The 26,122-nt window shown below is 35.3% G+C and overlaps 2 protein-coding genes and 1 pseudogene across 11 annotated transcripts in view; 1 reads left to right on the top strand and 2 right to left on the bottom strand.

Moving 5' to 3' along the window:
• Nucleotides 1-11,629, bottom strand: part of BRIP1 (BRCA1 interacting protein C-terminal helicase 1) — a 194,892-nt gene extending 183,263 nt beyond the window's left edge. For all 3 annotated transcript variants that reach the window (XR_004347597.1, XM_032617135.1, XM_032617134.1), the window contains exons 1-4: nt 11,541-11,629; nt 9,827-9,949; nt 7,821-7,932; nt 6,015-6,188 (exon numbers count right to left, since the gene is read on the bottom strand). Coding sequence is in view for 2 of the 3 variants with exons in the window: in XM_032617135.1 (XP_032473026.1) it covers nt 6,015-6,188; nt 7,821-7,932; nt 9,827-9,922 (382 nt within the window). In the remaining variant the exon portion in view is untranslated. The remainder of the gene's footprint in view (nt 1-6,014; nt 6,189-7,820; nt 7,933-9,826; nt 9,950-11,540) is intronic.
• Nucleotides 8,443-9,060, top strand: LOC116745389 (annotated as a pseudogene).
• A 1,551-nt stretch (nt 11,630-13,180) lies between the features above and the next one.
• Nucleotides 13,181-26,122, bottom strand: part of INTS2 (integrator complex subunit 2) — a 52,648-nt gene continuing 39,706 nt past the window's right edge. For all 8 annotated transcript variants that reach the window (XM_032616690.1, XM_032616688.1, XM_032616689.1 and 5 more), the window contains exons 19-25: nt 23,363-23,488; nt 19,720-19,918; nt 17,392-17,643; nt 16,930-17,037; nt 16,692-16,797; nt 15,536-15,712; nt 13,181-15,432 (exon numbers count right to left, since the gene is read on the bottom strand). In XM_032616690.1, the coding sequence (XP_032472581.1) occupies nt 15,263-15,432; nt 15,536-15,712; nt 16,692-16,797; nt 16,930-17,037; nt 17,392-17,643; nt 19,720-19,918; nt 23,363-23,488 (1,138 nt within the window). In that variant the 3' untranslated portion in view covers nt 13,181-15,262. The remainder of the gene's footprint in view (nt 15,433-15,535; nt 15,713-16,691; nt 16,798-16,929; nt 17,038-17,391; nt 17,644-19,719; nt 19,919-23,362; nt 23,489-26,122) is intronic.

The raw sequence follows: 26,122 nt of genomic DNA, 5'->3' as shown, positions 1-26,122 counted from the left end.
CATTTATGATAAAAACTCTCCACAAAATGGGCACAGAGGAAACCTACCTCAACATAATAAAGACAAAATATGACAAACACACAGGAAGCATCACACTCAATGGTGAAAAACTGAAAGCATTTCCACTAGGATCAGGAAGAAGACAAGGATGTCACTCTCGTCACTCTTATTGAACATAGTTCGAAAGTCCTAGCCACAGCAATCAGGGAAGAAAAAGAAATAGAAGGAATACAAATTGCAAAAGAAGCAGCAAAACTGTCACTATTTGCTGATGACATGATACTGCACATAGAAAATCCTAAAGATGGCACCAGAAAACTACTAGAACTAATCAGCGAATTTGGTAAGGTTGCAGGATACAAGATTAATGCACAGGAATCTCTGGCATTCCTATACACCAATGACTAAAAATCAGAAAGAGAAATTAAGGAAACACTCCCATTTACCATTGCAACAAAAAGAAAAATACCTAGGAATAAACCTGCATAAGGAGGCAAAAGACTTGAACTCAGAAAACTATGAAACACTGATGAAAGAAATCAAAGATGACATAAACAGATGGAGAAATATACCATGTTCTTGGCTTGAAAGAAGCAACATTGTGAAAATGACTATACTACCCAAATCAATCTACAGATTCAATGCAATACCTATCAAACTACAAATGGCATTCTTCACAGAATTAGAACAAAAAAATCTTACAATTCGTATGGAAACACAAAAGACCCCCAATAGCCAAAGCAATCTTGAGAAAGAAAACAGAGTTTGAGGAATCAGCCTCCCCGACTTCAAACTATACCACAAAGCTACAGTAATCAAGACAGTATGGTACTGGCACAAAAACAGAAATATAGATCAATGGTACAGGATAGAATGCCCAGAGATAAACCCATGCACATATGGGCACCTAACTTACGACAAAGGAGGCAAGAACATACAACAGTGAAAAGACAGCCTCTTCAATAAGTGGTGCTGGGAAAACTGGACAGCTACATGTCAAAGAATGAAATTAGAACACTTCCTAACACCATACACAAAACTAAACTCCAAATGAATTAAAGACTTAAATGTAAGACCAGATACTATAAAACTTTTAAAGGAAAACATAGGAAAAACATTCTTTAACATAAACCACAGCGAGATCTTTTTTGACCCACCTCTTAGAGTAACAGAAATAAAAACAAAAATAAACAAATGGGACTTAATTAAACTTAAAAGCTTTTGCACAGCAAAGAAAACCATAAACAAGACAAAAAGACAATCTTCAGAATGGGAGAAAACATTTGCAAATGAAACAACAGACAGAGGATTAATCTTGAAAATATACAAGCAGTTCTTGCAGCTCAATATCAAAAATCAAACAATCCAGTAAAAAAAATGGGCAGAAGACCTAAATAGACATTTCACTAAGGAAGACATACAGATGGCCAAGAGGCACATGAAAAGATGCTCAACATCACTAATTATCAGAGAAATGCAAATCAAAACTACAGTGAGGTATCACCTCACACTGGTCAGAATAGCCATTATCAAAAAACCTAGAAACAGTAAATGCTGGAAAGGGTGTGGTGAAAAGGGAACCCTCCTACACTGTTGGTGGGAATGTAAATTGATACAACTACTATAGAAAACAGCATGAAGATTCCTTAAAAAACTAAAAGTAGAACTACCATATGACCCAGCAATTCCACTACTTACAATAGCCAGGACATGGAACCAACCTAAATGTCCATCAACAGATGAATGGATGAAGAAGATGTGGCACATATATACAATGGAATATTACTCAGCCATAAAAAGAAATGAAATGGAGTTATTTGTAGTGAGGTAGATGGACCTAGAGTCTGTCATACAGAGTGAAGTAAGTCAGAAAGAGAAAAACAAATACTGTATGCTAACACATGTATATGGAAACTAAAAAAAAAAAAAAATGGTACTGATGAACCTAGTTGCAGGGCAGGAATAAAGAAGTAGACATACAGAATGGACTTGATGACATGGGGTGGGAGGGCAAAGCTGGGGCAAAGTGAGAGTAGCATCGACATACATACACTACCGAATGTAAAACAGTTGGCTGGTGGGAAGCAGCAGCATAGCACAGAGAGACTGGCTTGGTGCTTTGCAATGACCTAGAGGGGTGGGATAGGGAGGATGGGAGAGAGGCTCAAGAGGGAGGGGATATGGGGACATGTGTATGCATATGGCTGATTCGCTTTATTGTGCAACAGAAACTAACATGGTATTGTGAAGCAATTATACTCCAATAAAGATTTAAAAAAAAATTATCAACCTCATTAGTTACCACAGAGATAACAATTAAAATTCACGAGAACAACACACAGGCACCATAACGACTAAAACTTAAAAAGACTTTAATATCAAGTGCTAACAAGAATGCTGGGGGCTTCCCTGGTGGTGCAGTGGTTAAGAATCTGCCTGCCAATGCAGGGGACACGGGTTCGAGCCCTGGTTCGGGAAGATCACACATGCCGTGGAGCAACTAAGCCCATGTGCCACAACTACTGAGCCTGCGCTCTAGAGCCCACGTGCCACAACTACTGAAGCCTGCGCACCTACAGCCTGTGCTCCACAACAAGAGAAGCCACCACAATGAGAAGCCCGCACACCGCAGCAAAGAGTAGTCTCCACTCGCCACAACTAGAGAAAGCCCGCGAGCAGCAACAAAGACCCAACGCAGGCAAAAATGAAACATAAATTAAATTAATAAATTTAAGAAAAAAAAAGAATGCTGAACAATGTAACTTCCATATACTACTAGATGTAGAGTCGGGGCGGGGGGGGGATGAATAAATTGGTTCAACCATTTTGGAAAACGTTGGCAGTATCTACTATAGTTCAACATATGCATACACTATGACCAGCAATTCCATTCCTAGATCTATATCTAATAGAAAGTGTTTACCTATCTGTACCAGAATGAACAAGAATGTTCATAATAGCTTTAATAACCAAAATTAGAAACCACCCAAATGTCTAACAATTGTAGAATGAAATAATAAATTATGGTATATAATTTGTTATGTACCATAAAATACAGCAATAAGAACTACTGCTATATACAACACAGATGAATCTGAGAAATATGTTAAGCAAAAGCTGACAGACACAAGAGTACAGATATAATTCCATTTCTATAAAGAAGCAAAACTCATCAATGGTGACAGAGGGAGGATAGCTACTACCTGTGGAGAGAGAGAATAGTGACAGGAAAAGAACATGAGAAGTGCCACTGGGGTGTTAGCTATGTCCTATTTTTCATCTAGTGGTAGTTACACGAGTGTGTTTACTTTGTGAAAATTCATCAAGCTATACACATAGAATTTGTGCATTTTTCTGTATTTAGGTCATATTTTTAAAGAATTTACTTAAAAATGTAAAGAGAGCATCAGAATACAACCCAGATTTACCCCATCAGATCCTTGAAGAGACTACTCTAAACAACTCTAACTCACAATTATATTAAAATTCAAGTTTATTGAAAACTGATTTTTTACAAAGGCACAAAGGCAATGCAGCAGACAAAGGGTAGCCTTTTCAATAAATGTTGATGAAAAATTAGATATTTATATGCAAAATAAACGAACTTGGATCCACATCTCACACCGTATACAAAAATTACTTAGACTTAAAAGTAAAACCTAAAACTATACTTGATTAAAAAAAGAAGCTTGTACTCAAGAATATATAAAGAAATCCCAAACTTAACAATAAGAAAAAAACAATAAACAGGCAAAAGATTTCAACAGACGTTTCATCAGAGAAGATATACAAATGGCTAATAAGCACATGAAAAGATGCTCAACATCACAAGTCATTAGGGAAAAGCAAAATAAAACCACAATAAGATACCACTATAATAAGCTTATTAGAATGGCTAAAAAGATTTACCATACCAAGTGCTGGCAAGGATGCAGAGAAATGGGAACTCTCATACACTGCTGGTGGAAATGTAAAATGGCATAACTACTTTGGGAAACAGTTTTGAAGTTTCTTAAAGTTAAATGTAAGTGATCCAGTCATTACACTCCTAGGTATTTACCCAGAAAAGTGAAAGCACATGTCCATAACAATGACTTATACACAAATGTTCACAGCAGCTTTATTTGTAACAACCGGAAACTAGAGACAACTCAAATACACATCAACAGGTGCATAAACAATTTGCAGTATATCCATACACTAGAATATTACTCAGCAATAAAAAGAAGCAACTGTTGATACATGCAACAACATGGATGAATTTTAAAAGAATTATGTTAAGTGAAAGAAGCTAGGCAAAATAAGTATACAAACTGTATTATTTCGTTCATATAAACTCTAGAAAATGCAAACTAATCTACAGTGACCGAAAACACTCAGTGGTTGTTTGGGGAGGATAAATTATAAAATGGTGGAAAGGAGGGATAATAAAGGGGCATGAGAAAACTTTTGAAGCTGATGGATATATTCACTATCTTGATGTTAGTGAAAGTTTCAGGGAAATACTCTTATGTCGAACCTTATCAAAATGTACCATTTAAATATATAGAGTCTATTATGTCAAGAATGTTTCAGTAAAGCTGTCTTTAAAAAAAAATACAGGTTGTACATAAACATTATAAGCCAAGAGTTCTTATATTAATAATTAGCTTAAAATCAATTCCATTCATTCATACAACAAATATTTATCTAGCTCCTACTATATGCCAGGCACTTCTAGGTATGCAATGGTGAGCAAACTGACACTGTTCCTGACCTCATGGAGTATACAGTCTGCTAGGGGAAGCACAGATTAATAAAAGATGCACACAGACACGTGGATAATACAAATTGTAACAAGTGCTATGAAGGAGAGGTACACAGTGAGATGACAGAATATAATAGGGAAACCAAATGTAGTGTGACGGAAAGATCAGTATGGCTGCCTTAAAGAAGTGATATCTAAGCTGAGAGCTAAAGGAAGAGCAGGACAAGTTGAAGATGAAATTTTCCTCAGAAGAGACACTAACACAAGCAAAGGCTCTGAAGGCAGCAGAAAGCATGACCCTTTGAAAGAATGTTCGGAAAGAAAGCCAAAAATGTTAAGGGTCAAAACCGAGTAGACAACACTATTGGTCACGTCTCCGGCATCTACTCCACTTCCTCTTCCTCATTCCTAAAAGAATCACACTTCGGTTCAAGCAGCTACCATCCTCCACACAGTCATGTGCTTTAGAGGAAGACAACTCGATCCTTGATTTTAGGAAGTGGATACTGTTTAGACTTAAGCCAGTCATGGCAACCTCTTTTCTCCCTGCCAGTGATTAGTTAAGGAATGGCATGAGTGAAAGCAGGAAAGGAGTTATTACACGGTCTAAAGAACAAGTGGTAGTTTGTACTAGGGAAGTTACCAGTGGAGGTGGAGATTTGCATGGAGGAATAAGGAATAGCAAAGTGTACAGGATGTCTCCTAGGTTTCTGGCTTAGGCAAGTAATGGTCAATCTTTTCCATACAGTCAAAGCAAAAGAAATATTCTTTAAATTAATAATCTTATGTTATTGATAATACATTTCTCTTAAATAAATCGAGTAAGAACATCTAAGGATCATATTTGAAACACACCTCATTCTCATATAGGATACTGGTCTCGGAAGTCTAGGCAAACTTATCAAGAATGAATGAGGCTAATTAGATTTTGCCTTACAATACAAATCAAAATGTTTTATAAAATTCTGACATATAATTAATACTGCTTACAAATAACATCAATTTCTGAATATCAGTTATTTTGCCTTGCTTCCTCAAAAATGATTTAAACTAGCAAGATGTCTGAATCAGTTAAAAGTGAGGCCAAGAATAAAATATTCCAAGGATTTCTGACCACTCTATGCATTATTAAAAATAATTCCAGAGAAATTAGGTGGAAATACATAACCAATTATGCTAACCAAATTTATCTACATTAGGTCTCATAACAGCAATAATTAAGACCCCTATTACAGATACCAAAAGACCCAGACAAAATATAAACTACCTTGACAAGTTGACAAAGTGCCATTTCTTTCAGAAGTTGGTATACTTGGACTGTTGAAATGATGTGAAGTTCCCTGGTTCACATCATTGTTTGTAAAATTCTTTGAATGGCATGTACAACAACACGACAATGGTACTTCAGCTTTTTTACTTAAGCCTTCGTTCACTGGCTTCCCTAAAAATGAAATAACCTCTATTTATAATATTTCTAATTAAAAAAACATTAATCTTCCTCTTCAGCTAGGGTGTGCAACCACCTTATTTTTTGCCCAGGATTGGGAGGTTTCCCAGGATTCAGAATTTCAGTTCTAAAACCAGGAAAGTACCTGGCAAATCTGGACAAGTTGGTCACCCATCCTGCAGCATCAAATTAGGACAGGTGAGAAACACTTATGCCAGAAACATTTATAGAGAAGTTATCAACAATTTACATGATTTACAATAATCTAATAACAGTCAAAGATTAATAATGTAACAGAGGCACAACCACTCGAGTATTCATTTATATTGAGATATATTAAAATACCAAGTATACCTAAAGTATATTCTTAATTATTTATACTCTTAATTACTGCTATTTCCCTAAATGAAAAATCTGAAAGTTCAATATAAAATAATAATGTAAACACATAACGTTAAATTATTCCCACATTATACTTCTATTTCAAAAAACATGTTTCGTGATATCATTTCTGATACATGTATCAAAATACATTTTAAAGTCAATATTCAAATTAAACAGGTAATTTTCAATACTTAAATATAATACAAAATTGTAATAGTTCTTCGTGTGCCTACATCGTATAAATATACAATTCATAGATATATAAAAGCTGAATAATTTATTTTATTTTCTATAAACAGTACTGACATTATTTTCCCATCTGCACTACATAAATACTACTAATTTTATTTTCCAGAGTCTCCCACTAAAAATTTATTAACAGATAATCTCATTTTCCCCAAAGATAAACATCAGTAAGAAACAAAATGGACAACCAAAAGCTTACAAAATATTTACTCTTTATTTTTAATAGTCTTACCAGTAACACAACTATTTCTTTTCAAAAAACATATATATGTGTGTACATATATATACACACATACATACATACACATATACACCCATGGTTAACTTTAAAATCTCCTAATACTTTAGGACAGAGCCATCTAATTATGTAACTAAAATGTGACCAATATTGTATTTCAGATTCATTATGTATATTAAACAGTCTTTCACAAAAGTAACTAGACATTTGCTAGCCAATAAAGCTATGGGAAATAATATGAATTAATAAAAAGAATATTACAATAAACTTCTGCTTATCTGGCATCCAAACAAGTAGAAAGGTCAACTAGAATTTTTCTTATGTATTCCATTTTCTAATGTTGTGAGATAAGCAGCTATATTAAAGGATTTACTCAAAAAAAGCAATTATTTGTATTGATATGCTATATAATCATGACAGCCCCATCTCTTGCAACTTTTATATAAAAATTATCATCTAATTATTTTCATAATCATTCTTATGAAAAATAATAAAAATAAAATCCTAGATTCTTATATACATGCTGAATCATCAAATAAAGGACTATCTTATGTTCAAAATTATTTTAGGATTAACTGAACATATTTTGCTACATTGAAACTCTTTTGGAAGATATATAACTGATTATAAAGAAATATCTTAAAAGAGAATATTTAAATTAGCTAGAACATGGCTGAATCATTCTGGGTAAAAAGTACTTCATTAAATTTTTTTTCAGGTCCCAATAAGCAACCTGAAGACATCAACCAACTACTTACCACTAAGAGATTGCTGCCACGCTAAAGCAGAGCAAAGTAAGGCTAAGCTTTTCCCACTCCCTGTGGGGCTCTCCAACAAACAATGCTGCTTACTATTTAATCCTCTGACAATCTATGGACACAAAAACAATTTTAAAAAATCAACAACTTATCTCATTAAAGTCTCTCTCCATACAACAAGAAGAAGTAAAGTTGCATGCACTTCAGGGAACAGAGCAATAGCAGAAAGGAGAACAAGAATTTAGTTAAATCTAGACTTTATTCCTTTGTATCTCTCCCTAAAATTCTGTTAGATTTAAACCATATCAAGCACAAAAGAAATGAAAAGCAATTTGTGCCTTACTTATGCAAGCACCATCATTTCTGTAAAACTAGAATACACTAATATCTTTGATGAAAACTTAATGGGGGATACTGTTGGTGGGAGTGTTACAAACACTCTGTATAGAAATTATCAATTTCTAGTAAAGTTAAAGATACTGAACTCCAGCAATCCAGTCCTATGTAAACACCCAAAACCTTTCCCACAGGAACACAAGGAAACATGTATAAGAAAGTTCATAGCAGCACTGTTTATAATTGCAAAATAATGTAAACAACCCAAATGTCTATCAAGAGGAAAATGGGCAAATATAAAATTCTGGTATATTCATACAATGGAGTACCATACAGCAATGAAAATGAGTTATCAATCAATAGGGCTACATCTTAAAAATGATGTTAGGGGGCTTCCCTGGTGGCGCAGTGGTTGAGAGTCCGCCTGCCGATGCAGGGGACGCGGGTTCGTGCCCCGGTCTGGGAAGATCCCACGTGCCGCGGAGTGGCTGGGCCCGTGAGCCATGGCTGCTGAGCCTGCGCATCCGGAGCCTGTGCTCCACAACAGGAGAGGCCACAACAGTGAGAAGCCCACGTACCGCAAAAAAAAAAAAAAAAAAAAAAAAAAGATGTTAGACAAGGGAACAAGGTCGTGAGGAAAGGAGCGCTTGGTGTGCTGCTGCCATTTCTTCCGCCTTCAGTCTCTGCGCCTTCCACAGGCTTCCAACAGCACTACGCTGGGACAGAGCATCTGGAGGTTCACAACCTCTGTGGTCCATAGGAGCCACTATGAAGAGGGTCCAGGGAAGAATTTACCATTTTCAGTGGAAAACAAGGGGCGATTACTAGTAACAATGACTTTGTACTTCTGATCTGGATTTGTTTCTCCTTTTTTATAGTAAGACACCAACTGCTCAAAAAATAATCCATGAAACAAATATGAAGAGGAGCATTTTAAGAGGTGCAATCTCTCTGAAAAAAGGATCCAACTCTTGAACTCAACATACTAGGTACGTCTATAAAAAAACTTATGGCATAAATCCTTAAAAAATAATAAGAAGAAGAATATTAAGTAAAAAAAAAAAAAATCAAGTTCTCCAGAAAGATAAGTATAATATCATATCATTGTGCAAAGTTATAAAAACGTAAAGTATACACTATATTGTTTATGGATACATACATATGCAATAAAAGTATAAAAACATGGCTAGGAAAGAAAAATAACAAATTCAGGATATTAGTTATCTTGTTACTCATAAACAAGGTATAAAGTAAATAAGGCAAAATATTAAGATTTAACAAAGCTGGTAAGTTGGTTTACTCAAGTTTGTATATTAATTTTCTATATGATTGAAATATCTCAAAAAAATTATGGTGCAAAGTATAGTAGTCTGTGTAAAAGATAGTAAATACTTTCTATTTCAAAGTAATTCAGTAAAGTAAACAGAAGTTCTAAATGAGCTGAGAACATTTTTCAGGATGTTCTCCTTTACCTCCTAATCATAGACATATACAGTTTAGCAGCAATCAGTATTATTTTTCCAAAGGTTAGATGTTCTTCAATGAACCCAGCAAATATTTTCAATCCATTTACTATCTGAGAAAATGTAGTCACAGACTCAATGTATGTTATGAATTATAAGCATCTGTCTCTTAATAAAGACTTAAAATAACTGCTGAACAATACTTACAGAATTCATCATAGCAAGCTGTGATGGATAAGCTTTACAAGGAAAGTTAATCTTCACCCCACCAATTGTATACTCAGAACATACTGAAGACATCATGTTTTACTGTTTACTTCAGATTCCTAACTGCAACAGAAATCAAAGTCAATACTGAAACAAAGCCATTCAAAGAAAAACAGATACCTAAGACTAGGACAGAAGTCTAGAAACAAAAATTGGAATTAATAAATGTATAAACAAAACAAATGGAAGTAAAAGGATTTCCTACTCTTATAAATCACAGTGGTTGAGAGCATGTCTTGGAATCTAACAAATCTGGATCTGTAACCTTATTCTGCCAAAGCTGTGGACCAGGAGTTAGGAAGCAGGTTCTACATCAGGTTCTGACAACAACTCGGATATGTTACCCTGATCATGTCTCTTCACTTCTCTAGACTGAGATCCTTATCTGTAAAAATCCGTAATTTAAAAATTGTTGTAAGGAACAAAGCGCCTTGGCACATGGTAGGTGCTCAATAATTCTTACTTAAAGGTCAGTAGGGTATAATGGAAGGAAGATGGACTTTGAAGTAAGGCAAGCCTAAATTTGAATTCCACTGTGAATCTCACAGAGCCTGTTTCTTCATCTGTGAAATAGAGATATCCACCTGATAGGGTTTTTATGAAAATTAGCCAGGCACTGACTTAAGAATTAAATAAGGTAATGTACAGAATGTGCCTCAACTCCAGCATCTGATACAGAGGAAGTGATCTACTTTAATCCCCACCTCTTGTAAACCACCTTTTCTTAACCTAGGATCCACAGATGTAACTGAAAGACTGTGATCTCTTGATACTGCATGCAGAAATTTCTGTGTATGACTGCATTTTTCTAGAGAGAAAGTCCAAAGATTTCTCATACCCAAAAATATATCCTAAGGAAATAACTGAAAACTGAGGGAAAATGACATACACCGCTATCAACTGAAAAATTATTTGCAATGGTGATAAAAAGGTAAATTCGATCTGGGGATGGAGAGATGGTTAAAATACCAACTCAGCAGATGATGAAGCCAATAACAACCATCACCAAAGCCTACGTGTTCCCAAAGAAGTTAAGAACCACTATTCTAAGGTCTTTTCCAGTTCTAACATTTTGTGTTTCTGTGAAGCTCTGAGGATGAAATTTGGTGGAATCTCACCCCTAAATCTAAACCAACAGCTCAAGGCTGGCCTAGTAACTCAGATATAACCTAGAAACCAATCGACCCCCCCCCCCCGCGCCCCAGTTGCGGCTACACTCATCTCAAAATGGGGAAGCTTCCCCACACACTGAATAAAGGACAAACCAAGATCAGGCTCCCGCCGTCGCCCCCTCCTGCCCCGAGGTAACGCGGGGCCCTGGGCTAATAACAGGCCTCTGTTCCAAGGAGGTAAGCTGCAGTCTCCCCGCTCCCCAGGTTTTCTTCCTCACATTCCCTCCTCCCTCGGCAAGCTGGAACCCCCGAGGCCCTGGTGATCCAGTCAACCGACGGGTCTGCAAAGCGGGTGGACGAAAGCAGAAGGCACTCTCCTGGCCGACTTCGCGCCCTTCCCGCCAGACAGACTTGCCCGCCCTGAGGAAAACCCAAACAACGCCTACTGCACTCCCACTCACGGGAGAAAAGGAAGCTGAAAACTGCGAGCAACCACAGCGGAGCCCTGGTAGAGAAGAAAGGTCCTAGCCCCTCTTCCTCACCTGGCTGCGACTCCCGGGCCCGGTCGCGGGCTTGCGGCAGCTTTACCTTTTCGGCCCTTCAGCTCTCATCAGTCACTTCCACAACACTCGCGCAGACGAATTCCCGCCTCCCACCCCCCTCGACTCCCAGCACCAATCACCGGGCGAGCTCAGACAACCAATCACCCGCCAAGACGAGAAACCAAGCAACCAATCCCGGCTCGAGGTCAGGGGGCGCTCTGGCACCCAACGGAAGCCCCCTCAGTAAGAAAGGGCCCAAGCTACTTGGCGGCACCGGAAGGCGATTGCCTCGAGAGTGATGGACTTCCGCAGAGCCCAGGGATTTAAAGTAAAACAGCGTTCTCCGTTGGACTTTTTGAAACTGGTGATTTAATCCGTGCCTCAGTTTTCTTGGAAACTCTTAAGTCTCACATTTAAGGTCTGTAGACCAACGAAGAGGAAACACCGTTAAGCCGCGCCGAGTTCTCTCAGCATTCCTCAGGGGCACCCGATTCAAACTTCCGAACTTTCCGGAAGCCAGAGTATCAAAAAGACCCAGGAGGGAATTGCCAGACTGCTGAGCCAAATTAGGCGAAAAGGTTCGATGACAGCTGGCTACAGAATCTCCTGATAGTCAAGGCTTTCTCAGATACCACGTTCAACCAGAGAAACGCTCTCGAGGTCTCCAGTACCTCCTTTAAGGCTTGTCAGCCTTCTGTCCCTCCTAAGACCAATTTATTATTTGCCAGGTACACTTCAGTTTCCTCAAAGGTACGGAGTTAACCATGATGTCGCGAAACTGTTGTTTTTTTTTAAACTCCAGCCTAAACTTGGCTCAAATACTAGTGCCCCCCAAAAGCAAAACCTGAGACAGTTTCTTACATCCCGAGAAACCAGTTTGGGACAGAGATTTGCTTGCAGGTCGGAGCAGCAAAAGGCGAGTTGATTTGTTTGCCTCACTTTGTTTTACTATATCTTCCCAAAATGACAAAACGTACAATCATAAAAATAAATTCTACCCTTTAATTTAGTAATCTCAGGCTCAGAAATTTACCCTAAACAAGTAATCTAAAAGAAAAAGTAGTAGTACCTCAGTTGATAATAGTGCCCATTCTGTTCGGAAAAAAATCATTAACTTCCCAGTCTAGTAGTAATAGGGAGATGGTTATATCAATTCAGTCATTCTGGAGCCAATAAAATAATTATAAAAACCAAACAACTTGCAAAAATTTTCCATATAAAGTTAAATGAAAAAAAAGCAGATGCCAAACTGGGTATTATGGAATTCCATTATGTGAAAATACATATGCATAAGCAAAGATGAAGAGAAAGTACAAAAAAAATACTGGTAAGACAGTGCTATGGAAGATAATTTATAAAAATAAATCCTTAAAAATACCTTCAAATTATTATTCTGCTTTTACAATTTTTTTAAAATATCAAAATCTTTTAAGTAACTGCTCCAGGGTAACTACTCTGATTTTCCTCTCCTGAATTCCTAAGGCTCTCAACTGACTCTCACCTTGTATTGCCTTTTGATGTATGTAGCGTAACAAAAAGGGATACACATAGTTTCTGGAGCCAGACAGTCCTGGATTCCAGTCCCTTGAACTGTTCCTTTCAGGTTAACAGTGGTGAAATGAAACACAAAAAACTACAAGTTCATTTGATAAAGAATATGAATGTTTATAAACCAATATTCAAAATAGCTGCACACATCTGTTTTTCACTTGAATAAAAAAAAAATCACATTGTGACAAATGTTATAACCTTAACTTAAAATACATGAATATTAACATTTACTAATATATTTACACATTTTATTTACATCATCAACAAACGTGATGAAAAACAGCATATGTTATTATTTTAACACAGCAGGTTTTGACCAGTTTTTTGAAAATTGATCCAGGAATGTGCACAGCATTTAGTTAGAAAACCTTTTCTGAATTCCTAGAGGTTACCTACTCACACAAGATATTCCAAAGCCTCAGTTTAAACAAAACAAAACAGGAGCAGTTGTACTTAATTTTAAAAGACTACAAAACTGCCTTGTTCAAAAATATGAAAATTCTTATAGTTTAAGTGTACGCTTTTATTTTTTGCATCAAAATTACTTAATTGAACTTTAAGCATCTAATAAAAGTTATAAATACTCTCATCAATGATACTGTGCACTTCATGATTTGAAACAGATACAAATTAGTTCTTATACCCTTATGAGGTAGGGCCAGCAGTAATCCCATTTTACACAGAAGGAAAATAAGATGTGACTATTTGCTAGTGAAAAGGCTGAAATTAAATTTTTTTTCTTAAAAACCACACTTTCTTACTAGCCTGGCTTATTTCTTTTATAAGTGAAGAGGTCTGTTTCAAGTGGGGTGGGAAGGGGGGGGTTCATTCAGGTATATCTCAGAAAGCAAAGAGAAGTACCTTCTACACTGGATACTTCATTAAGAATAAAAATGAGGGGCTTCCCTGGTGGCGCAGTGGTTGAGAGTCCGCCTGCCGATGCAGGGGACACAGGTTCATGCCCCGGCCTGGGAAGATCCCACATGCCGCGGAGCGGCTGGGCCCGTGAGCCATGGCCGCTGAGCCTGCACATCTGGAGCCTGTGCTCCGCAACGGGAGAGGCCACAACAGTGAGAGGCCCGCGTACCGCAAAAAAAAAAAAAAAAGAAAAAAAATGAGGATTATGGGTTATCTGAATGCATCTACCTAATCAATGGACATTCCTAAAAGAGGACTGCAAAATCCTTCCACAACACAGTATTTTCCCCTTTTTAATTTTTCCTGTGGTCCAAACACTGTATATATTTTTGTTCTTCAAAATCTAGAATTATGATGTGAATTATAATCCTAATGACAAACCAAGAACTCTTTAATCCAGTGGGTTTTATTGCTCTAAACTTTAGATACCAAAGTATTTCCCCCCCTCTGACCATTATAAAAATAAACTTTAAAAAAACTAAATGAGACATCCTTTCAGGTTCTTCTCTGCACAAAGATGTTTCTGTAAACACTTTTAAACCAGTATCTTAAAATTCCAAATTATTCAAGTATCTCTTTAAACATATGGCTTCATATATTAGTAAAAATTGAAGCAAATATGTAAAATCTTAAAATCCTCATCTGTAATTCCATGAAAATCATTCACAAAAAGCTATTTGCCTTTTTTAAAGCCTTCTCAATACTATTTCTTGAGAAAAGGAATTCCATCTTGCATTACTCTTACTTGCATTGCAAGTTTTAGAGGTTTCTATTTGGGTATCTAAACTCCTAATTTTTCCTGAATTCTCCCTTCCCTTTTTCTCCCTCTCATCATTGCATCAATATACTCTGTTACTAGCTGACAGGTAAATACTAGGGCTACCCACAGACTTATTTTTATAAGAAATTAAATCAAAGGCATGGCAGTTTTTCTTCACTTCAAAAGCTTAATACAAGGCCATATTCACTTTCCAGTAATGAGTTTCTTAAATGTGCTCCCAACAGAAAAAGCTCAGCTGCTACAAAAAACATACCAGCAAAGTAGATCCAAAGAACTGCCAATCAAATACAAGCAAGCATAATTCTCAAGAGAGTTCTAAATTGTATTCATGTTGAATTGAATCGTTTTAGTGATTCCAAGACGCTACTGTTCCCATTCAGTTCAGTTGTTATAAGATGCAAATTCATGTTGGGTATATGCAGCAAAACAGCTTCATTTTTTTGTTTTAAGGTTTTTTTGTTTTTGTTTTTTTTTAAATTCCACTAACACTCATGTTTATTATTTCAATTATTGTGCTTTCAATACAATGACAGAGCTGTACATCAGGATCCATGCTTCCAGTGTCGCTAGGTCCATTTTTGTAAGATGGATCTTTACAGATTCCAGACCATCCACTTGGTTTCTCCTTTATTTGTTGAAGGCCTAAAAACATAAGGAAAAATAAATAAGGCAAGAAATCTGGAAAGGATTTGGGCCTTTCTGTTTGAGATATTAAAACAACTCTTGAAAATAAGTTACTACTTACGCGTAATAATCGGATCGATGTCTCTTGTCTGAGTGGCAACATCAGAGGCACAGACTTGCCCTATTTGGATCAACAAAGACATAATATCCTCATACAGTGGAGGAAATGCTCGACAAAAAGAGACCAAACTTGGCAGAGTTGGCATGAAAAAAGCATATCGCTTGGCCTGTGTTAAAACTGTTAGAAAGAAATAAAACAGAAATTTTCATTTTACAGATACAAATTCAACATACATGACCTATACAATATACTAAGCACCATGCTCTGTGCTGAGGATACTAAGTTTTCTAAGACACGGCCAGCCCCTGCCTTCAGGGAGCTCATAATCTAGTAGTCAGCCATCATCCAACACATACATGCTTATGTCCAAACACTGTGATAGGTGCACTGCATGCATTGTTTCATTTAATTCTCACAATCTTATGAATGAAAAAAGTATTTCTATGATACTATTTAATATATGAGGAAACTCTTAAATAAACCTTAGAGAGATTAAGAAGCTTCTTCAACTCCAGTTAGTAGTGGAGTTGGGATAGAACTCAGGCAGTGTAAGATCTTAACCACTGCAAATAATTATAACATGAAGTGAATACGATGGAAAGATAAATGAATAGATTATTATGGGAGCACTGAGAAAGAATATGAAATTGACTAAGCCATAACTTTTAAAGGTTGAATTATAGTTCATATCTTTTAGTTTATTTTCATACCATTTTACTTAACAACCTAGAAGGTGGTTAAAATGTTAGGGTATGTTTTAGAACTTAAGGAAACAACTTATATATTTATCTCTTATTTATACAGATGATTATATTTTTCTGGAATTCTAAGCATTTGTAATAGATTGTAACTTGTTTTCTATTGACATAATTATATTCAGAAGGTAGACTTGATTTCCATTTGTAAAATGTGGAATGCTTAGTATATTTACTATAAATCTATATACAGTCATTCACAAAAATGAAAGATACAATTTGCCTACCTACTTATCTCCTCTACACTATACATCCCATTTGTCACAGGAAAATTTTCAAAACTAATTCAAAAGGTGGCATAACTATTAGTGACACAGAAAAAATGGTGTCACTAAAGTCAGAAAAAATATGTACTACTTTATGTTAGAAATTTTTGTTATTGATGTCGGTTGGCTACACACCTGTTAGCAGAGTTCCCATGACATTGACAGCTAAGCGAGCCACACTGAGTGACTTTGGTAATGCATACTGGACACACAAGTGAGAAAGCAACTGGATAGCAAATATCTGTAACAGAAAATCCAAATATTACATGTTTCTGAAGAAGGTCTTTAAGTATTAAAAACTGTAAAATGTTTTATATAACTATAAGATTAGAGGGAAATCAAAATTCTCCTAAAGTTCCAAAATGCTCATTACCTGTTTTTCAAGTTCTGGCTGTGCAATAAGCTCAGGTATGAAATCCAGACAGATGTGCATAGATGGAATACCTGCGACTGTCAGAGGCAAAAGTTCACATGGATAACCCTATCTCAACAAGAAAGGGGGGAAAAGTTAGAAATAAAATAGCTGCAAGTCAAATACAGATAAAAATATAAAGGAAGGTTTCACTTCCTTTATGTAACAGTTGCTCAGAAGGCTACGATGCCCTACATGTTTCCTGGCATTTCACCTCTCTGATGCACTAAAATACAAATAAATTATATGAACACTTTATTAGGCTGAAATCAAATTTTAAAAATCTGGATTTTTCTCCATATTGCAAAGGACCATGATCATTTGTGTGACCTCCAGTTTCTAAATGATTCCTATTAATTTAGTACTTCAAAACTACCCCCAAAATAAAGTTCAACCATAAAGAATCATTCTTTGAAACCAGACCTGAAAGTGAACAAGCTTAGCAATGTTGGGATCCGCAATGTACATTTGGTGCAACAGACAACAGATAAGGCACTGAACTTCTCGAAGGTTACAGAGCAAATTGTCTTCTCCTTCCTCCATTCCCTTAGTTGGAGTGCTGGCAGTAATAACGCTTTGAACATTCCTTAGCAAGCTGTCTGGATTGACACGCTTTGCCTTCTCATCTTCAGTAGGTAAGCAAATCTCCAAGAGAATCTGGACAGCTGCACTATCCTACAAGCAAATAAAACACAGTGAATTTAAGAAGTTTCTGAGAAGTTTGTTTGAAAACCAAATATGATTTTGTTTTCACATGAACACATGTGATAAAAATAACTGTTTCTTTAAGAACAAAAAGCAAAGAGGTACTTCTAAGAGAAAAAGTGAACAACCTATAGGCCAGTGGTTCTCATCTTTTTCAGGGCCATGAACCCTTTTAAGAATCTGAAGAAAACTGTATACCCTCTCAGCATAAAAATTAACGTATATAAACACAGCAACATATGGCATAATTTCAGAGTGGTCACACACCTCTAAGGCAGATACATGAACTCGAGTTTAAGAACATCTACTACAAGAGTATTCGAATTTGGTGTCATCCAAAACAGGCCCTAGGGCAAAAAATGACTTCTACTGGAATCTCCTTTCCTTCCTCTTAAATTCCTACTTCTCCCAGGATCCTATCTTGTATTCCCCTCTTTTTCTCACCTCTGAAGATGGTGGTTAATAATTAATGCCTAAAAGTCACTCCCCAAAACTCTTTTTCCTTTTAATTTGAAGATAGGCTCTTTAAGGCTCTGGAAAGATTCTGCCTTACCATCCATTCCAACTGTACAACTCATTATTGCTCAGTCTACAAGCTTGAGTGCCATTTCATAGAAAAGTAGTTTCTTGAGGGGTGATCTACTTAATGCCCCTGCCTATAAAGGAGAGCTATAATCACTTGCATCTAGCAGGAAGAAGGAAAAAGAAAATGAATACATAACATGCATCTCTGAAAGACTGCCACTGCCTGGGACAGAAGAAAACAATTACTCCATCTACCTGTTTAATAACTTAATTATAAACTAAGGTTAGCCTTACATTATAATCATTTATAAAGTAAACTTTATAATCATTCTTGACGGGTTTTGGGTTGTTACTGTTTTATGTTTGTTTGTTTTTTTTATAGACTCTGGAGCCAGCCTCCCCAAGCTTGAATCCCAGCTTCCCCACTTACTAAATGTATAACCTTGAGCAAGTCACTTAACCTCTCTGGATCTCGTTTTCCTAATCTGTAAAAATGGAGATAATACTCCATACCTCATAGGTTGGTTGTAAAGAGTAAATGAGTTAATATACATAAAAAACTCAGAATAGCACCCACCATATAATAAGCATTATATAAATGGTAGCTATTACCATCCTCAATCCCTTATCTGAAACTCTGAGGGTCAGATTTATTTTAGAACTCAAGATTTTTTTTTTCTGTAATATTATATAACATCTCCAGCAGAGACTAAGGCAGTACACTGTAATCAAATGTATTAATATTTCTGCAACAAAACATACCAACATTCATATTAAGTGGGATAAAGGCCATAAATAGCTTCACATCAATTCAGGTCAAGTTTTGACACAAACAAGGTCATATCAGGTCAGGTTTTTCTGCCAACTGAATTACCAAAAAAAATGCCTCAGTTTTCATAGCTTTTTGGATTTCTGTATTACAGATAAGGGACTGTGGACCTATATTATTACTCTAATTCCCCTTATTGCCAATGAAAAGATTTCAGAAAATATATTTCAAACTAAGAAAACATTTCTACTTTGAAGACCTCAAACTGCTTAACATGCAATCATCTCGCATGTCCTGCATTAGTCCAAAATTACTACCTAAGGCTGCAGTAAATTCTATATTGTTATAAAACTTTTCTAAATACAAACTTTAACTACTTGTGTTGTTATAGTATTTATCACTGCCTGACATTTTATTTTATATATATACACACACACACACACACACACACACACACACACACACTTCTTGTCTGTCTCCACCATTTGATTTTTTTTCCACCATTTGATTTTAAGAAACAAAAGTCTTATATTTTGTTAAAATATAAATCTCACTAAAATGGCTATTAAATAAAACCATGAAGATTATTCCTGATTTTAATAATTCAGAAGCAAAGGTAACACCATTATAATATACCTTCTGTAATAAAAGGAATGTATAATATGTCACCATTTTATATAGAAGGCCATCTATTTAAATGATTATATTAACAGGAAAGCCCTTGGCCTTTTTGATTAATTTTACTTTATCACCTGAGCAGCCAGTAATGCATTTTTCAATTCCTCTCTGGTAACTTCTGGGCCATCAGTCTGTCCAACTAAACCTATTGTATTATTCTGAGAAAGCCTATCTTGCTCTGCTGTTTCCTTCAGATGAGCACTAAGGTAGGCTTTGGATGCCAGAAGATATCCATTCAACATATGTAGAGCAATATCCATCAGTGGGGGGCATCTAAACACAGAAAGAAGAAAAATATGTGAGAAAAAATATAAATTTATAAATTAGTCAGAACATGGTCAATCAATTTGAATAATTAGAAAAACCTGAACAGTACCTGAAAACATTAGAAGAGTAGAAAAGTTAACACTTTTCCCACCAAAATATTCATTCTCAAAAATGAAAACTTAATATATATATAATTCTCTGTATTTCAAGACTGTATGAATAGTATTATCTATTTCATCTTATCAACTAAAATCGAATATAATATATACCCTAGAAAAAAGGCATTCCTTTTTACAAAAAAATGGCACTACCATTAAATCTCTTAGATATGAGCCTGCAAGGCAGCTGTCCTCAAAGACAAATAGTCTAGGGACTTCCCTGGTGGTCCAGTGGTTAAGACTCCACTCTCCCAATGCAGGGGGCATGGGTCAGGGAACTAAGATCCCACATGCCCCATAGCACAGTCAAGACAAAACAAAACAAAACAAAAACTGAATAGAGTTATTCACTCCTCAAAAATTGTTATAAATTAAATTTAAATGAGATAATAGATATAAGAATTAAATGTAAAAAAGGAAACCAAAAAAGATAAATCAGTAACCACTAAAATATTAAAAGCCAAGTCCTTAGAAAAACCTGACAATGCCACTTCCCAGCCTATCACAGACTGAGTATGTGCGCATAAACAGGCAGTACAGCTTTGGTTTTAACTATGAAACACTGGAAATGTCAATACTTTTTCTGAAATGTTCAAATTTTCTACAGTAAACATGCATGTATTAATAGTGGAAAAAAAAACATGTCAATGGTTAAATAAACCATGGCAATATTCCCAAAACTGAAGATAAGAATCACCTGGAGTATTTATTTAAAAAAAAAAAATCCTAAACTCCACCAGACATTCTGGATCAGAGTTTGTAGAGGCCTGTATATATGGAATACTATGTAGCAGTTAAAACAATGAGATGGAACTATGCATACCAATATGGAAAACATGTTCAGAATGGTAAGTTTTTTTTAAAAAAGAACAAAATAGAGCCTACCAAAAACCACTTACGTTTTTTAACACCACCCAAAACAAAAAAGTAAATATTTGTTTATAAATTTGTACATACATAGAAAATGAAGCTACATACACACCATTATGACAATAAAGTTTCCTCTGGAGATGGAACTGGGATTGGTCAATAGTTCAAAGAGGAACTTTGCTTTAAAAATGGCAGCAGATACGAGAGAATAAGACTTTTCACTGTACACCTTTTCCTTGTTAATCTTCTTGTTTGTGCACTTATTAATGTATATAATGAAAACTTTCAGGCACACATAAAAAAGGGAATATTATAATGAACCTCTAAGAACTCATCACCCAGCAGCAACAGTTATCAACACATCGCTAGTCTTATTTCACCCATACCCCACCATCCACTTTCCCACCATCACCACTGGTTAGTTCAAAGCAAATCAAAAATGTCATATCTTTTCATATTGTTTGACATTTTTAAAAACCACCTAAATGATCACTTAGAAAAAATCAAATTTTAAAAAATGAACAAAATTAAAGGCAAAACAATAGAACAATAAAAGAAAAAACTGCACTCTATATACAAAAAGCTGATATCCTTTATACATAAAGAGCTCTTTAAATCAAAAAAGGTAAGCATTCTAATAGAAAACTAGGCTAAATGTAAAGAAGAAATAACAATAACCAATAAGTATATTAAAATATTCAATCTAAGAAAAATATAAATTAAAGTGGGAATCTATTTTTCACTTATCACATTGGAAAAATTATATAAAACTGTGTAGGAAAGTGTACAATATCAAACATCACTATAGGAATGTCAACAGGTTCAGCCATTCTGAGTGGCAGAATGAAAACATGAATCAAAGGACTTAAAAATGAGCATGTTCCTTTTGCCTCAATAGTTCCATTTTTAATAATCATTTCTAAGGAAATAGTACACAATAGTTACCACAGCACTATCAATAATAACAAAAAATGGAAATAAAATATCCCAACAATAGGGAACTGAATTAAGCATAGCATATCTATGTGGAATACTATGTAGCCAATTAACATAAGAAGATCTATTAACATGAGAAAAGGTTCACAAGTTGCTAAGTGAAAGATCTAGGCTACAAAAACATTTCATACATTATGATAGCATAATTTAACAGCCTCCTGAACAACTGCCGGTGATTTAGGTGAAAGGTTACCTACTTAAGTGGATTTTTAACACTGATAAATTGTTTTAGAAATGGCTCTTCTCTAGAAATGTTATTTACTGTTGTTTTCTTTTTATTAAATAGATACTTAGTGTCATTTATACTGTTTATTCTTCTGATTCCTCTTCCCTCTGAGACCTTGATCTCACCAAACCATATATGGCTGATTCTGCAGATTGTGCCTCTTCAAGAATTTCATCCCCAGGGTTAAAGACAGATGAGTATATTACTGTATCCTAGTTAGTCTTCTTTACTCCAGTTTCTTTCCCCTCTGAACTATCTAGTGTGAACCTTCTCTTCGTAAGTTACCACCTAAATGACCTCTTCAGCCTAACATTCAAGGCCCTCCATAGCCTGACCCTAACCTAACATTCCAACTCTTAAGTGTGTTCTCAAAAACTAAGCCTTCCACTCAAACCTTTTTCACTCTTGCTTTTACACTTCTGCTCACACTATTCTTTTTCTCACAATACCTTCTTTGACCTCTTACGCCCCGTCATTACAGTATCTGTTCATCTAAACCCTATTTCTATACTTCAAAATACTACTCAAAGTCTTTCTCCTGAAACTTTTAACACCATTCATTTACTGTACCATTCATCTGCATACGACCATATTATTTAACTTTTCAGGTATTTATCTTATTTCCCAATACAAGTGATAATCACTTTAAAGGCAAACCCCTCAACTTGTATATCTTTGTTACTATTTAGCTTAGCAACTAGAAATTCAAATATTAATGATGTGAATTAATTAATCCCACCTCCTGAGGTGAAGCTACTTCAAAGCAACTAAGTTAAGCAATTAGCAAGGAAGTATAGACAAATGTGGAATCAATAAAGCTAACATCACAATTAAGGATTCCAAAAGATCACAATTTTAATGCATGTAATGATTCACAATAAACCGGTTTTTTAAAAGCTTTTTTCAACAACGCTATGAGAAATGGTATCATTTTTCACTATCTTGACTCTGAGAGAAAGAACACTATTGAGGGCTGCCAAAACCAAAGATGACATTTTGTTAAGGCTAGGTTTATTAATCACATATTAAACTGAAGTTCATGAATATAGACAACCAAAAGAAAACACAAAAACCTCACAGGTCATACTGCCAACTTACCTGCAAGAACACAAAGATATAAGTTTAAACTGAATTTCTTCAATTTCCTTTGACTCTCCAAAGCATAACTCTATAGTAAAAACGAACTCAAATGACACATACCTGTACACCCTCTGATCACATCTTAGCACAATGAGAGGATCTATCATCAGATCATTCTGAGTATACTTTTGCTGTCGTACAAACTTTACTGATGGTTGAAGTGCATTCACTGTCATTACCCACAGCCTGATGAGAAAATAATCATATGTTCAAAAACAGCTATATCATAATTGAAACCTGTAGCCACCATCCAGTTCCTTTTATCTTAGAAAGATATAGTCAGGAAAAAAATTAGAGAACAGGTGTAAATGAACTTGGAAAAATTAAAAACTATAGAAATCTAACCTATTATTAGGTTTTTAAAACAAATGAAGATAAAACAATAAACAAAAGTAGTTTCAAAAATCTTCACAGTTGTAAGGGAATAATCATGGCATGTAAAATCAGAATTTGAATTAAAACCTCAGTTATACCATACTTGCTGCATGACTCTGTGTAAGTCATGGAACCTCTCTGAACTGTTTCCTCCTCTGTAAAATACGAATATAATACCTGTAAATGAAGCACTTTGAAATTGTAACTGGCCCCATAAATTATTGTTCTACATTTATCATCACAGAATCTAAATATGAGATGCCACTTTGAGATTAAACATCAATAGACTATAAAAGTGGTTACTAACCTGACTTCACATCAGAATTACTGAAGAATATGCCAATATGTAGGGTATCTGACTTCTTGCAGTGAAGCCCAGGAGTCCACCAACCCCACCTCACACACAGAGCTTGCCCACTCTTAAATGAGTGGATAGCCAACAATCATCAGACATTTAAAGAAAGTTTCTACTTTGAAAAAGATTAAAATATACAAACAGAAAGAAAGGAATGCCAAAGAAACAGAGAATATAGAGAGGAGAAGAAAAAAAAATTCTTAAACCTATAATTAATTTCCTTAAAGGACAGAATATTTCATATATGAAACAAGAATAGGAGACATTTATAGATTCTCAGATAAGAAAGAGCTCTTAGAAATTAAGACTATAACAGAAATATTTTAAATTCAAAGGAAAGAGCAGAAGATAACATAGACGAAATATCCAGAAAATGTACATAAAAGAGAAATTTAAAAATAGAGGAGAAAGAAGGAGAAAATCAGAGTTAAGTTCAAAAGGTTTAAAATCCAAATTGCAAAAAATTCCAGAAAACAGAGGGAAAGAAATTACTGAAGAAAAAAAAAATACAAGAAACTGTCCTAGAAGTGAAGACATCAGCATTAGTCCCCCGACGAAAAAAAAGGCCAACCAAGTGCCCAGCACCATGAATTAAAAAAGACCCAAACCAAGATGTATCATCATGAAATTTCAGAAACAATGAAAAAGAACCTAAAACCTTTAAGAGAAAAAACAATGGTCACATACAAAGGATTGGGAATTGGTATAAGATTAGATTACTCAAAAGTAATCAGGAAAGCTCTAATTACTTCAATAGAATAAAGCTTTCAAATTGCTAAGAGGAAAAATAAGCTAGAATTCTACACCTAGCCTAATATCAATCACATGTGAGGGCAAGAATAAAAACCTTTTCACATACGAAAGCCTCAAAAAAAAAAATATTTCCCAAACATCTTTCCCAGGAAGCAACTTGAGCGTTAGTTCCACTCACTTAAATAAGGAACTAAATCAAGAAAGACAAAAACATGGACTCAAACCAAGAGACAAAGCAATTCCAGATGGCTACTGTGAATGTCCCAGATTGAAACATAAGGGTGGAAAGATCTGAAAGGAAGATTTCCAAGGAAAAATGTTACTAATATGTTACCTGATGTGTTAACAACTAACTAATGTAAATTTCCACTCAATAATAGAGTTTGAGAGTGAATTGGTTATTGATACAAAGAAAACAAAAAAACCTGAATAAATGTTAAAGAGGCAAACAACTCAGGGTTTGTATGTGGGGTATGAAGGAGGGCAGTTGTCTAAGAAAGAAATTGTAATCAAAGGATATCATATATATCAACATAAATAACACTTATGTAGTCATAATAATATGCACACTGAATATTTCTTTAACCAAAAATTCTGATATAACTGTGTTGGGAGAAATGGAGGAAGGGAGAATATATGGAAGAAGAGGGACTCACAGGGGAAGCAAGTAAGAGTGCTAAATCTTCATCTTGTATGAAGGATTTTGTAGGAAGTCAAAAGATAATTTCTAAATTGAAAAGTCAGGAAATCATAGTAATTATAAGCATATGATTGAGATACATGGTGGGACATAAATGCCAGAATTAAAAGATAAAGGAGCTAAGAATAATTGTCTCTGAGGATCAATAGTCTAAAATGGGAAGGTGGGGGCTGACCTTATACACTATTTAACTTATGTGCATTTATTAATTTGATATAAGTAAAAATCAAACTTAAAAAGTATAAATATTCCCAGACCTACTGAATCAGAATCTCAGGTAAGTCCAGCCCAGTATTTGTTTCTAGAGCAGACCAAGTGTTTTTGATGCAATCTGTGGAACAGCAGAGACCCATTTTACTAAAGACAAAACACTGCATCCAGCATTCCACTGTGATTTAATTGGCATGGGTTACAACTTGGGGATCAGGAGTTTTAAAAGCTCTCCAGGTGATTTTAACGTACAGCAAAACTTGGAGCCACTGCAATGATGCAAGACACAATGGTAATCTAAATTACAATTAGCCACAACTGACTCTACATGAGAACTCCCTTTTAAAGAACTTTCCCAAGTTGGAAATACTTGAAGGTTTCTCTCTGTTTCTTAAGATAGAGTTTATTCTTTTCCTTAAAGTTATAA

The sequence above is a fragment of the Phocoena sinus genome, chromosome 20, assembly GCF_008692025.1.
Source record: "Phocoena sinus isolate mPhoSin1 chromosome 20, mPhoSin1.pri, whole genome shotgun sequence".
Lineage (NCBI taxonomy): Eukaryota > Metazoa > Chordata > Mammalia > Artiodactyla > Phocoenidae > Phocoena > Phocoena sinus.
Note: the sequence above shows the minus strand (reverse complement) of the source record. Positions and strands in the feature narration are given on the sequence as shown.